Consider the following 13205-nt stretch of genomic DNA (forward strand, 5'->3'; position numbering starts at 1 on the left):
GGCCGTAATAGTCTCCTTTCTCCAACTTTATCACTGATTATTTTGCTTGAAGGGAAACCCTGATATAGTTTTAAACTGCCCTGGAACCGAGCCAGAGTGGACCCAGTGGCCCCTAACCGACACCCTAATTGGTCCCTGAAGGGAAGGAAAACCCTACTGTTCGCTGAAGACCTGTGCAGGTCACGTGTGAAACGGCTCCCCCATGTCCAAGGTCTGATCTCGAAGGACAATGGCCTTGATCTCTGGCAAGCTGGACGGTCCCTCTGCAGGGAGCTTTGCCGGGGGACAAGGACATGGATGGGAGAACAGACCCCTCTCACCTGGCCTTACGAACGCAATGCGGGGGTGTGAACACGGGTGTGGGAAACAAAGAGGCTGCCTCTGCCCTCAGGGTCACGGAAGGCTCCGGAGACGAAGCGATGTTTGGCAGAAATTGAGAGGATGCGCGTTGATGGCGATGTGAGCAGAGCCTTTTAAAAGCAAGGCAGGAAGGATGTTGGGACAAGCATAAGAATGAGAAAACACGAGCCATTCCTCCAGGTCAGCTTTTAAGGAGCCTAGAAACACAGTCTGTAAACTCTTGGGCCTCATTATCACAGCTCAGGCCTCTGGCTCCACACAGCACCTGCAAAGTCCCCAGAGGAAGCCTTTCTAGAAAGTTCTGTGTGCTATTACTGACTGAGTGCGTACTTGGGCCTGTGTGTGTGTGTGTTTGCCTCTTATCAGGGGTAGGAATACTTTCATTACTGCTCTGTGCAAATATGAGGATTAAGAGACAACAGCAGTTAAGTGACTGCAACTCCTTGGCAAAGGAACTGTGCATGTCGTATCAACACATAAGGTCTTCAATTCGAGTTCTCGGCTGGGGAACTCCTTGAGGCAGGAATCGCCTGTGTGCAGAAGTGTGCAGAAGCGTGCAGAACGGGACCGCGTGTGCGGACAACGTGCCAAATCGCCAGCCACAGAGCCGCCTCCCTCTCCATCCCTTCCTCGCGTTTCTATTCCCGGGTCTCATTGTGTGCGGCGTCGTAGGCGCGCACACAGGCACGCAGGAATACCCGTCAGGGCCCGGACAGGAGCGCCAGGGGAGGGGCTTTGCATGAATTCCGTCCTTGGGGTTAGAACTACACGCTCAGCTGCCAACTACAAATAGCCCCGTGCTAGACAATAAAGTTAATTAGCATGCCATTAAAAAAAAGAAAGAAAGAAAAGAAAAAAGACACTGCCCGCAACAATAAAAACAAGCCCTGCAGGGGCCTGAAGTCGGGCCGGCAGCCGGCGCTAACGCAGCCTCCGTTGCTTTGGCAGGGAGAGCAAGCTCACCATGCTGCTGCGGGAGTCCCTGGGCAACCTCAACTGCCGCACCACCATGATCGCCCACATCTCGGCCGCCGCCGCGAGCTACGCGGAAACGCTGTCCACCATCCAGATCGCCTCGAGGGTCTTGAGGATGAAGAAGAAGAAGACGAAGGTAAGGGGCGCAGAGCAGGTGCGGGAGGGGCGAAGCTGGGGCGGCCCCGCCCTGGAGCCGCACTGCGAAGGGCCGAACCCGGATTTCTAGCCCCCGGGCGCCGGGGCTGGGCGCTCGGTGCCCACGGAGGGGGCGGAAAACCCTCAGGCCGGGCCAGGGACAGTCACGCGCCGCCCCCTCTTTTCCGGCTCGTCCAGCCTGGACCCCTCGCAGGGAGCGTGTGTCCGCGTCACACCGTTCGAGGGGACCGCGCTTGGGACACTTGGAAGGGACGGAAGTGCCCTTGGGCGCCCCCCACCGCCTCGGTCCCACGGAGATGGACACGGTGTCCTTCAGCTGGCCGGCCCCTGGAGGGTCGCCGGCTCCCTACTGGCGAGGCGCCTCTTCCCCGGGTTCGCAGGACGCGGGTTTGGGCCGCGGGCCTTTGCCACGCTCGCCAGTGGCTTCCGGCTGATGCTGAGTCTGCTGGAAACCACGGGGCTCTCCTTCTGGGACAGGGGCCAGGCCAGGCCGGTGGAGGCCTGACGAGGGCGGCAGATGATCCGGTGGCGGCGGTGGGTGGGGCGCCCCCGCCTTCTGGTAGCTTTTCTTTTCAGAAAAGGAGTCTTTTCTGCAACCGGTGTTCTGTGACACAAAGTGCCACAGATGGCGAGGGCGTGCCGCGCTGGCGGCTCCTCGGCCTTAAGGAGGTCGGACGCGGCCTGGGCTGGTCGCCGCCGTTCACCAGCGGCCTCTGTCTCCCCGAAGGGGTTACCGCTCGCCTAGGAGGCCACGGTGCAGACGCTGGGGACGCGGGCCTGGCACCGCCCGCCGCAGCCGCCGCGCAGGGAGGCCGGCCAGGGCCCAGGGAGCCCGTGCGCAGGCTCGGGGGGCGGGGGGCGGGCCCCGGAGACCCCCAGCTAACTTGTCCTCTCGCTCGCTCGCAGTACACGTCGAGCTCCTCGGGCGGGGAGAGCTCCTGCGAAGAAGGGCGCATGCGCAGGCCCACCCAGCTGCGGCCTTTCCACGCGCGCGCGGCCGCGGAGCCCGACTTCCCCGTGCCCCACCTGCCCAGCGACCCCGACTACTCCTCCAGCAGCGAGCAGTCCTGCGACACGGTCATCTACATCGGGCCGAACGGCACGGCCCTCTCCGACAAGGAGCTCACCGACAACGAGGGGCCCCCGGACTTCGTCCCCATTGTGCCGGCCCTGCAGAAGACCAGGGGCGACAGCGGCCGGCCCGCGGAGGCCGAAGAGGCCACGGCCAGCAAGCCGGAGAGGGACTGCCTCAAGTGCAACACGTTCGCCGAGCTGCAGGAGAGGCTGGACTGCATCGACGGCAGCGAGGAGCCCAGTAAGTTCCCTTTCGAGGAGTTGCCTGGCCAGTTTGGGGCGGAGCAGGCAAGCAAGTGTCCCCCCTTAAGCCAAGGGGCTGGGGCAAACCCGCCCTGTGAGTCCGATAAGGAAGAGAACGGGTCAGACGGCCAGCTGAGCGACAGAGAAGGCGCGGCGGCCCCGGGCTCCGGGCGGCAGAGGCATCGCTCCCCGGTCTCTGCGGCCGTGCGCACCGGCAGCCCCAGCCCGGTCCCTCCCAGGAGCGTCCCCGGCGGCGGCGGCGGCGGCCAGCCCGGCTCTTCCCAGCTCGTGCAGAGCCCCAGCCTCCAGAGCAGCCGAGAAAGCCTGAACGCCTGCGGCTTCGTGGACGGCAAGCCCAGGGCGATGGGCTCCCCGCGGCTGGGCATCGCCAGCCTGTCCAAGACCTCGGAGTACAAGCCGGCCAGCTCGCCCTCCCAGAGGTGCAAAGTCTACACCCAGAAGGGGATCCTGCCTTCCGCCCCGCTGCCTCCCTTGGGCAAGGACTCCAGCCTGGTGTCCAGCGAGTCCCCGCCACAGCCTGAGGTGCGTACGCCCCCGGTGGGAATGAGCCCCCAGGTTCTGAAGAAGTCCATGTCTGGTGGGAGCGAAGGGTTCGCCGAAGCCTCCGCCGACGACGAGCCTCAGGCCGCGGCTTCTCCAGAGTCCAGGAAGGAGATCGTGAGCACCACGACGGTGACCGTGCAGCAGCCGCTGGAGCTGAACGGCGAGGACGAGCTGGTGTTCACGCTGGTGGAGGAGCTGACCATCAGCGGGGTGCTGGACGGCGGCCGCCCCACCAGCATCATCAGCTTCGACAGCGACTGCTCCGTGCAGGCCCTGGCCTCGGGCTCGCGGCCCGTCAGCATCATCGGCAGCATCAGCGAGGACCTGGAGTGCTACTCCGGCGTGGCTTCCGTCTCCGAGGTCAGCATCACGCAGTTCCTGCCCCTGCCGAAGCTGGCCCTGGACGACAAGGGCCGGGAGGCGGGCAGCAGGCGCTCCTCCGTCAGCTCCTGGCTGAGCGAGATGAGCATGGGCAGTGAGGGCGAGCAGTCCCGCCACAGCGTCATCGCCCAGACGTGTTTCGGGCACGGGGAAGCGATGGCCGAGCCCCCGCCCCCCGAGTTTGTCAGCGGCATCCAGAACGCCACCGTGGTGTGCCGCGAGAAGCCCACGGCGGGCCCCGACAACGTGCTCATCTTGTCCGAAATGAGGGAAGACTCTTTCGACAAAGCCACCCCCCTCAGAGGCTGCAAGATCTCCACCCTGGGCAAGGCCATGGTCACCATCTCCAATACGGCCAATCTGAGCAGCTGCGAAGGGTACATCCCCATGAAGACCAACATCACGGTGTACCCCTGCATCGCCATGAGCCCCCGGCACGTCCACGAAGCCGAGGCATCCGCTGCCGCCCCCGGCTCCGTCCCCAAAGCCGCCCGGTCCCAGGAGAGCAAGGAAACGAGCGCAAAGCCAGAGATGACGTTTGAGGACCCCTGGCTGAAACGAGAAGAGGAGGCGCAGAAGGAGGATGCTTATCCCAGGGAAGACGGGGCGAGGTCGGAGCCTGCGGCAGGCCTCGCCCAGCCCGAGGCCAGGGCCGAGCGGGAGCGGGACAGGAAGGCCAGCCCCGGCGGCCGGCCGAGCAGCAGCAGCAGCAGCAGCGAGGTGTCCGCCTCCCCCGGGAACGACGGCTTCGGGAGGGTTGCGGACGGCTGTGAGATGGCACTGCCCAGCTCGGCTGCCCAGAGCCCAGTGCATCCCAGCAAAAGCCTGAAATCGAGCAGCCTCCCCAGGGCTTTTCAGAAGGCCGGCCAGCAGGAGGCCCCGGACAACCCCTTCTACCACTGCGCCTCCGAGTCCAACGGCATCGGCACCACCTCGGGCGCCCTGCCCTCCAAGGCGACCCTGGAGAGGAAGGTGGCCTCGCCCAAGCACTGTGTCCTGGCTCGGCCCAAGGGGACCCCGCCTCTGCCCCCTGTCCGAAAGTCCAGCTTGGACCAGAAGAACAGGGCCAGCCCCCAGCACAGCGCCTGCAGCAGCAGCAGCAGCAGCCCCCTGAACCAGCCGGCGCCCTCGGTGCCCAGCTTCCCGGATGAGCCCAGCGGCAAGGTGAAGGACGCCAGTAGCAGCAGCAAGCTCTTCAGTGCCAAGCTGGAGCAGCTGGCTAGCAGGACCAACTCCCTGGGCAGGACCACCGTCAGCCACTACGAATGCCTCTCGCTGGAGCGAGCGGAGAGCCTGTCCTCCGTGAGCTCCCGGCTGCAGGCCGGCAAGGACAGCACCATGCCCCGCGCGGGCAGGAGCCTGGGCCGCAGCGCGGGGGCCTCGCCTACCAACCCGGGCACCCCGCAGTCGGCCGGGGCGTCCCCCAAGGCCAGCCAGTCCAAGATCTCGGCGGTGAGCAAGCTGCTCCTGGCGGGGCCCAAAGCGCGCAGCCTGTCGGCCTCCACCACCAAGACGCTCAGCTTCTCCACCAAGTCGCTGCCGCAGTCCGTGGGCCAGAGCGCCGCCCCGGCCCCGAGCGGCAAGCACATGTCCTGGTCCACGCAGTCGCTGAGCCGCAGCCGGGGCTCGGGCCTGGCGGCCAAGCTGCCGCTGCGCGCGGTGAACGGGCGCATCTCGGAGCTGCTGCAGGGCGGCGCGGGGCCCCGGGCCTTGCCGCCGCGGGCGGCGCCGGAGGAGGAGCGCCCCGGCGGCCCCGATGACAAGCCGGCGGCCACGCCGCTGCTGCCGTCGCCCTACAGCAAGGTCACGCCGCCGCGGAAGCCGCACCGCTGCAGCAGCGGCCACGGCAGCGACAACAGCAGCGTGCTGAGCGGGGAGCTGCCGCCCGCCATGGGCAAGACGGCGCTCTTCTACCACAGCGGCGGCAGCAGCGGCTACGAGAGCATGATGCGCGACAGCGAGGCCACCGGCAGCGCGTCCTCCGCCCAGGACTCCATGAGCGAGAACAGCAGCTCCGTGGGCGGCAGGTGCCGGAGCCTCAAGACCCCGAAGAAGCGCTCCAATTCAGGTAGGACCCTGGGCGCACGGGCGCGCGCGGAGGGCGAGAGGCAGGACGCGCGGCCGGATTCGCGGGCTGCGCTGTCCCGCAGGTGGCGCGGGGGGGCGGGGTCGACACCTGGTCTCTCCATGCGCACAGCCTGTCGCCCTGTAGGCCTCAGCTGGGGACGCAGCTGTGGAGGGTTTCACTGTAAAAAACGGGCCTAGCGTTTGGGCACCGAAAGGCCATAAGGCTGTGAGTGCCCCACTGCCATCGGCCTGGCGAAAATTCAGGACACTGGTGGCAACCAGGGGCGCCCGCTCTGCACTCACCAGCTGTGAGGGCGAAACTTCCTGCGGCCCCTGGGGGCTCCCCCACCCTATGCCCAGGACCAGGAACGGGCTGCTTAGGGCCTCCTGAGGGTCAGGTCAGAGTGACTAGTGGCTGCAGAGGCTGAAATGTGGGGCTGGGGATCCCCAAGGCCCTGCAGCCTGTCTCTGGAAATGGGGCACATCACGCTTGGTCTCACTGACAGTGCAAGGGGGAGGCCCTTCCTGCGCCCTCCAACCCCCAAACACACTCAGGGTCCATTATGAATGCACACTCGCCACAGGGCCTGAAGTACACGCGTGTGCGCGCACACACACGTCCACACACACGCAGAAAGGGCACCAGCCCCGGCTCATCAGCGTCCTGATTATCGCGTGCCGTTTGCCGCGTGGCCGCGTGTGTCCGAGCGCTCTGAAGGGCTTTCGCATACCCCAGTCTGGCGGCCGCAGCTACCGACCCATCTCGTTCTTTCGGCGTTGTTTACTGTTTTTCCAAGACTTGAATTTTTCAGTTTGGCTGTCGTGCGGGATTCGAGAGGAGGAAAAACTGCAAAATAACCGCCCAGCGAGCGGACGGCGCGTGTACCCGCTCCGGTGCCCCCTCCTCTCAGACGCTGTCCTCCCAGGGCCCCTCGCTCACCAGGACTAAGGAAGGAAAATGGTGTAAAATGAATCGCCAGGCTGGGTGTGAGGACGGGACTGAACCCGGGGCGTGGAGACCTGGGACCTCGGGGAGCAGCGCCGGAGAGCAGGGGTTCCTGGTGGAGGTGACAGTGGAGATATGCTCCTTTCAGGGCAGGTGACCTTATCTTGCTTATTTATCATTATTATTAAGAGAAATGCTGGCTCTCAGGCACGATCAGCATAAATCAAAAGCAGCTTCTTTAGGAGTAAAAGCCGTAAAACTCCTCACAGGAAATTGCTGGCCGAGCGGCTGGATTTCAGTCACTAGGGATGTTTGAGGCTGCAAAGGAGACAGCCAGTTACTTTTTATCAGAGATTGCTTTTGGATTTGGAAACTTTTAATGCTTTGGTTACTTCCTCGGTAAGAAAGAGCTAGAACTCTATTGCTAGGAAGAGAACCCTGAGCTCTCCGAGTGCTTCGTGGTGCACGTAAGAGCAGAAACAGCCACAGACCTCTGCAGGTCGCCTGTCCAGGAGTCCCACGTTGGTGCACAGCGCATGGCATGGGGCTTGTTCTGCTGGCTACAACGTGGAGCATTGGAAAGACTGAGCTGCAGAGCAGGAGGCTGGGGGTCTTGGGCTGTGTGAACTTTAGGAGGTAACTTTCCTCCCCGGGCTTCAATTTTCTCACCTAAAAGTAAAGCGAAGGGGTCGGTCCAGAACCTCAATGGTCTCCCTCCTGCCTACGTTGTGTGAGATGATTCAAATGATATGAAGAATATCGGTGGGGACCCGACTTCCTTTCCATAAGATCCATAGTCAGTGAGATTTATTTTTCGTATTCAAGTATTGATCAGGGCTCTCTGCTTTTAGAGCTTAGAGATCTGGAAGTTTCGGGTGTGGTGCAGGAGGGGCAGGCAGCATAGAAGACAGGTCACTGTAAGAAGGCTGTGATCTAATTGGAGGGAAAGGACAAAAAAGCACAGAGCAGACGACCCGTGAGCTGAGTCGCCTCGCCGAGTGGCAGAGTGATGGCAAGGGGAGGAAGTGCTCAGACGAGGGGGGGCGGGCCCAGCACCAGCAGCAGGCCGCCCGCCCGAGGCGCCGCGTTTGACTTCCGCCCTGAGGGCACCTAAGCTGGGGCAGTGATGGGGGCACAAGCTTGGGCCAGCAAGAGCGTGGCCTGTGGGTGACAGAATGAGATTCTATCATCGAAGGGGATATTCTTAAAGGATGTACTGATGAGAGAATATGTAAGCCCAGATCAGTTTATACCGCAAACATCTGGCAGCTCTAATAAGCATTAGCCTACAGTCACGTGCTGCTTAATAATGGGGAGACGTCCTGAGAAGTGTGTCAGGCCGTCTCGCCGTCCCGCGAACACTGCAGAGGACTCACGCGGACCGAGATGACAGCCTGCCGCACGCCCAGGCTGCGCGGTGTGGCCCGTCGCTCCTGGCCGCAGACCTGTCCAGGACATTGTTTCCAAGACTATCGATATGCTAGAGCAGTGGGAAAATAATGATAAAAGCGAGATACTTTGTGGCAGACTTTAGGGGTGAGGTTAGGACTGTGATCCGCGAGTTATCTCGGGGTGCACGCTGCAGCCACAAACGCCGCTGGTGAGTCTTCTTGTGACAAAAGGGAAATGGGTCAAAATATCGGCATTGACTTTCTCAGGTCAAATCGGGGCCATTTCTGCAGCAAAACCGTGTGGGCCGTTATCCGCCGAAGCGTCTATTTACACACTCGGCCATCCGTCTGTGTGACTTGAGTGCTGGGCTGACGAGCAAGGAACGACTGAGAATCCTGGCGGTGGCGTCGGGAGGAACAGGCCGTGTCCGAGGGGCCCACGCCAGTGCTGGCCAGCTGACGTGCCTCCCCGCGGCCACGGCCACCTCAGCCACCTTGCAGTGCGCCTCTGAGGCTCCAGGGGCCAGAGGGAGGCGGTCCCTGGCAGAGCCCCGGGGGCGGGGCGGGGCAGGGGCAGGGGTGGGTGCAGGATGCACATGTCGGTGGAGACCCAGACCCAAGGCCCGTGGTGGTGGCTGCGTGGCCGGCGGGCGCCGCTGCTTCCTGGGCCCTCTTGAGCGACATGAGGGATTTGCTGCAGAACATCTAGGGTGACCCTGCTCCCCCGGCCCAGTCCTCAGCTTCCCCCGTCGGGCCCTGAGCGAGGCTGGCGGTGCACCCTCTGGAGGGGGTGGGACCGCGTCTCGGGGGTTGCAAGGACCGGATGAGACCAGTTCCTTCATGGAACCGATTGACTGGGGACCAGGTGTGTGTGTGTGTGTGAGTGTGTGTGTGTGTACAAGATGAACTGGGCTCTGAAGAGCGGCATTTGAAGTGAAACCAAGGAGCCTAGAGGACAGACGATACTTTGTAGCGTCCCTCGCTGTCCCGCCTGTGCCCTGTATCACGTGCCGCTCCGACTGCCACCGCCGCGGGGAACTGCAGGTGGCGCTTTTATGTTCCTGACCCTCCAGGAGGGAGCGAGAGAAGGCAGCCCCGAGTCTCGGCCCCCTTATTCTATATCGAAGAATTCCGGCTCTTTTTCTGCACCCGGGTCGGTAGGTCTCTTGAGTTGGGGGCACGTACAATGTCTTTCTTTCTGGATGGGTCATCGGGCCACGCTGGCCCAGCACTGACCGGGCAGCACCTGCTGGAACTGGGAGGAGGAAGAGGATGGCGGGGGAGTGGAGAAGAGCGGGCACTACCTCCTCCGAGGCCCGGTGACCACGGTGGCGAGTGGTGCCGTGAGGGCCGGTGCCTCCGGCCTCAGCCCGCGCATGCGCACAGGCGGCAGGCGGTCCCGGGGTCCAACGGCGGGGTGTGCAACCTCCACGTGCTCCGGACGGCCTTCCCGGGAGTGCAAGCTCTCTCTCACCTTCACCCGCACCCCAGTCTGACTCCAGATAGAGCCTTCGTCCATTCTATTTAAAAGCAGAACGAGATAAAGCCCAGACTCCTGGGGCTAGCAGCTAGCAGGGGCTTCGGGCAAACCCCACCTCTGGCCTCAGACTCCGGAGGGGACCGCTTAGCAATTCCGCCTGAGTTCGGTCAGGGTCCCTTTAGCTTCACTCTTCCAACCACCTTCCTTCCCCGGAGGACACAAGCCTCCTGACTGTCCCTTGCCCTCAGAAGGAGCTGCCGGGTGGGCGTGTCTCGGCAGGTGGCAGCTCCAGGACCTAGCCTTTCGCAGGCCCATGCTTCTCTTCCAAGGCCAGGTCTGGCGGGCCCGGTGGCCAACTGCCGGGAGAAGGGCCACAGCCAGGGAACAAGCATGAGAGTCCCCCAAAGCAGGGCCAGCGCCTTTCCAGACCTGGATGAAGATCAGGGCCGATGGCTTCCCTCACTCGTTTCATCACCAGTCGAGAGAAAAAGATGGTGCCTGCCACAGTGGGGCCCTGCCCTGCCGGTCCTGCGTGCGCCTGCTTGTTCCGATCCCCTTGAGACCGGCCTCAGAGCACGGACCGGCATGTCGGCTCGCTCTCTGATGCCCGAGCTCCTCCTCGTGTGTCTTTCATCTCCCCAGGTGGACTAGTTTGAAGACAGGCAATCGAAAGGATATTGGTGCTCAGTGAGCAGCTCCTACTATGTGCTGAGTTCTGTGGTATCTAATAATAATGCATCTTTTGGGAAATCATTTATTATCTGATATTTCTTTTTTAAAACAAATTTGGTGGAGAATGTGGGCAGTGGATTTTATTTTAAACGAGGAGCACTGAGACTTGGGCAAGTGACTTAAGTTCTTTACATTTTAGTTCCCTGTTCTGTGAGAATTTAATGAGATACTAGGTTTGTCTGTGAGAGCAAGCCCCAATAGCCGTATACAAATGTGTTTCTCATGTAAAAGTTGGTGTGGGGCATTTTTACAGCAGTGGACATGCTCTGTGTGACGTGATAGTGATGAATACACGTCATCCTATGTTTGTCCAAACCCACAGGCTATGCTGTACTGCGTGAACCATGACATACACTATGGACTGTGGGTGGTGATAATGTGTCATGTGGGCTCATCGGGGTGACAGATGTGCCCTCTAGTGGGGGTGTTTCTGGTGGGGAAGCTGTGCCTGGGGCAGGGGAGCAGGGAGCATATAGGAACTCTGTATTTTCCTCTCAGTTTTGCTGTGAACCCAAAACTGCTTTTAAAAATTGCTAAAAAAAAAAAAAAAAAAAAGAAAAAAGAAAAATTCCGTAAGGTGATCATGTAAGTCTCCAGGGTACCAGGACTCTGGGCTCCTTCTGTCTTTTTGGCTCGTGTTTACGATCTCCATCTCATGGACCAGCCAACAGGCCACATTCCGTCCAGGACAAAGGAGAAAGGACGAGGTTTGGCCGCTGCCCAGCAGCTGCACGTAGCCTTCTGTTTGCGCTTGCGCGGTGCTGGCGAGAGCTGAGGTCACGCGTGCCACGCGGAGGCCCAGCTTCCCCGCCCCCCCCCACCTCTCCCATGGGGTGGGGGGCGGGGCGCGTGCTCTGCTGCACCTCAGGGTCACTTTTGCCTGGGAGGAAGGAGGACAGGTGTGAAGGGACGGCCAGCAGGCTTCGTTGCCGTGTGGGAAGCCTGTCCGACAAGGCCTGGCCCACGATCGGTGTTTTTTATAGTGTCGTTGTTGTCAGTGACTAGACGGTACTTTCTGGAACCCCCGTTATTACGATGCCAACACCAGGACCTTTTCTCCCCAAGGTGGACATCTTTGACCTCATTGTCACACACATCCCTGCAGAGTACGGCTCGCAGCTGTAGATGACGTGTTCGGGTGCGCGTGTGTGCGCGCGTGCGTGCGTGTGCGCGTTTCACAGGTGGAGGCCGGGGGCGGTTCTCAGCGGAGGCAGGGCCAGCCGGGGCAAGGCCCCGACTCCAGTTTAAGGGATATCGATGCTGAGGTGCGCGGCGGGGGGCGGGGGCGTGGAAGTTTCGAATCCCGGCGCGCCTGCCACAGCACAGCCGCTTGCATCAAAAGACAATATTTTTTGAAAATGAAAATTCAAAAAGATTAACTTGGGGTTCTTCCCCCCTCTCTCCCGCTTAGGTTCTCAGAGGCGGAGGCTCATCCCAGCGCTGTCCCTCGACACGCCCTCCCCCGCGAGGAAGCCCGCCAACAGCGCCGGCGCGCGCTGGGTGGACGGCCCCCTGCGCAGCACCCAGAGGGGCCTCGGGGAGCCTTTCGAGATTAAAGTCTACGAAATCGATGACGTGGAGCGGCTGCAGCGACGCCGAGGGGGGAGCGGCAAGGTGAGCCACCTCCTCGCACAGGGTGGCCATCCCTGGCAGGTCCCCGGTCCCGCCCCCCCCCCCCCGCAGGTCCCCGGTTCTCCCCCTCCCCCGTAGGTCCCCAGTCCCCACGGCAGGTCCCCAGGGCGGGAGCTCAGACCCAGGGAGACTCCGCAGCAGGCTCCCGGTGCGGGTGGAGGCAGTGGCTGTGTCCCAGGGCAGGACTTTTGCCAGGACCCTGGAGAGCTCCACGTTTCCCCACCTGAACCGTCTTCGGGGCTCAGAGGCTGGGGAGCCGGTGCTCTGGGGGCTGTTCCGGCTCCGTCCTGGCACGCCAGCTGCCTTCCCATTTGAGGGGCCCCTGTGACAGTCTTGCCGTGGCTGGGTTGCCGGCCCCGCTGACCCTGTCGAGACTGAAATCGGGCGGGCAGCGCCCAGGCCCCTCCCCGGTTTGCCGGCGGCAGCTCTGACGACGCGTGAGCGGTGCTCTCGAGCAGAGGTCGCCTCAGCTGGGTCTGAGCCGAAGGTGCTTTCGCCCTCTCGCCACCACTGGCACGTCTTTCTTCTGCCTGCCAGGAGGTCATGTGCTTCAACGCGAAGCTGAAAATGCTGGAGCACCGCCAGCAGAGGATCGCCGAGGTCCGCGCCAAGTACGAGTGGCTGATGAAGGAGCTGGAGACGACCAAACAGTACCTGATGCTGGACCCCAACAAGTGGCTCAGCGAGTGTAAGGCCCGTGGTTCATGTCCCTCGTTGCCGGGCTCGCCGGCTGCACGGTGTGGCGCGCGAGCCAGGCGGAGGCGGACGGCGTCTGTGTCCGATTCCGGGGGCCTCTGAGGCCGGCCAGACGGAGACGGGCACCCTGGGCGTGCAGTCCCACTCCCTGGGGGACACGTGGGACGGGTGGGGGCAGCAAAGGGGTGGGGAGTATTGCCCTCGCGAGATTATTTCGTACGTGTCTCAGTCCAGAGCACCTGCAAATGAGATTTTTTCCCCCCTGCATGTGGCAGAGGATCACCCAGACGTGAAGGCTGCATTACAAATCTGCTCTGAGGCCACAAAATCACATTGCATATCTAGCCTGAAATAGACAGGAATTTATAGAGCTCTTGATAGGGTAGAAGGCGCGATCCTGGAAAAGCCTCGTGGAGGATTCGGAAAGCAAGAAAAACATTTTTGAGTGAAAAAATAACATCCACAGTGTTATTTCCATTTAATAGAAAGCCCAGGATGACAGTAACCA

The 13205-nt window shown here is 62.0% G+C and overlaps 1 protein-coding gene across 1 annotated transcript in view; it reads left to right on the top strand.

The window, feature by feature from the left end:
* Positions 1-13205, top strand: part of KIF26B (kinesin family member 26B) — a 380111-nt gene that overhangs the window by 358916 nt on the left and 7990 nt on the right. The window contains exons 11-14 of the mRNA XM_036235366.1: positions 1309-1471; positions 2398-5821; positions 11781-11983; positions 12539-12689. Coding sequence (XP_036091259.1) covers positions 1309-1471; positions 2398-5821; positions 11781-11983; positions 12539-12689 — 3941 coding nt within the window. The remainder of the gene's footprint in view (positions 1-1308; positions 1472-2397; positions 5822-11780; positions 11984-12538; positions 12690-13205) is intronic.

This window comes from Rousettus aegyptiacus, unplaced genomic scaffold (assembly GCF_014176215.1).
Source record: "Rousettus aegyptiacus isolate mRouAeg1 unplaced genomic scaffold, mRouAeg1.p scaffold_m13_p_18, whole genome shotgun sequence".
In the NCBI taxonomy this organism is placed as follows: Eukaryota; Metazoa; Chordata; class Mammalia; order Chiroptera; family Pteropodidae; genus Rousettus; species Rousettus aegyptiacus.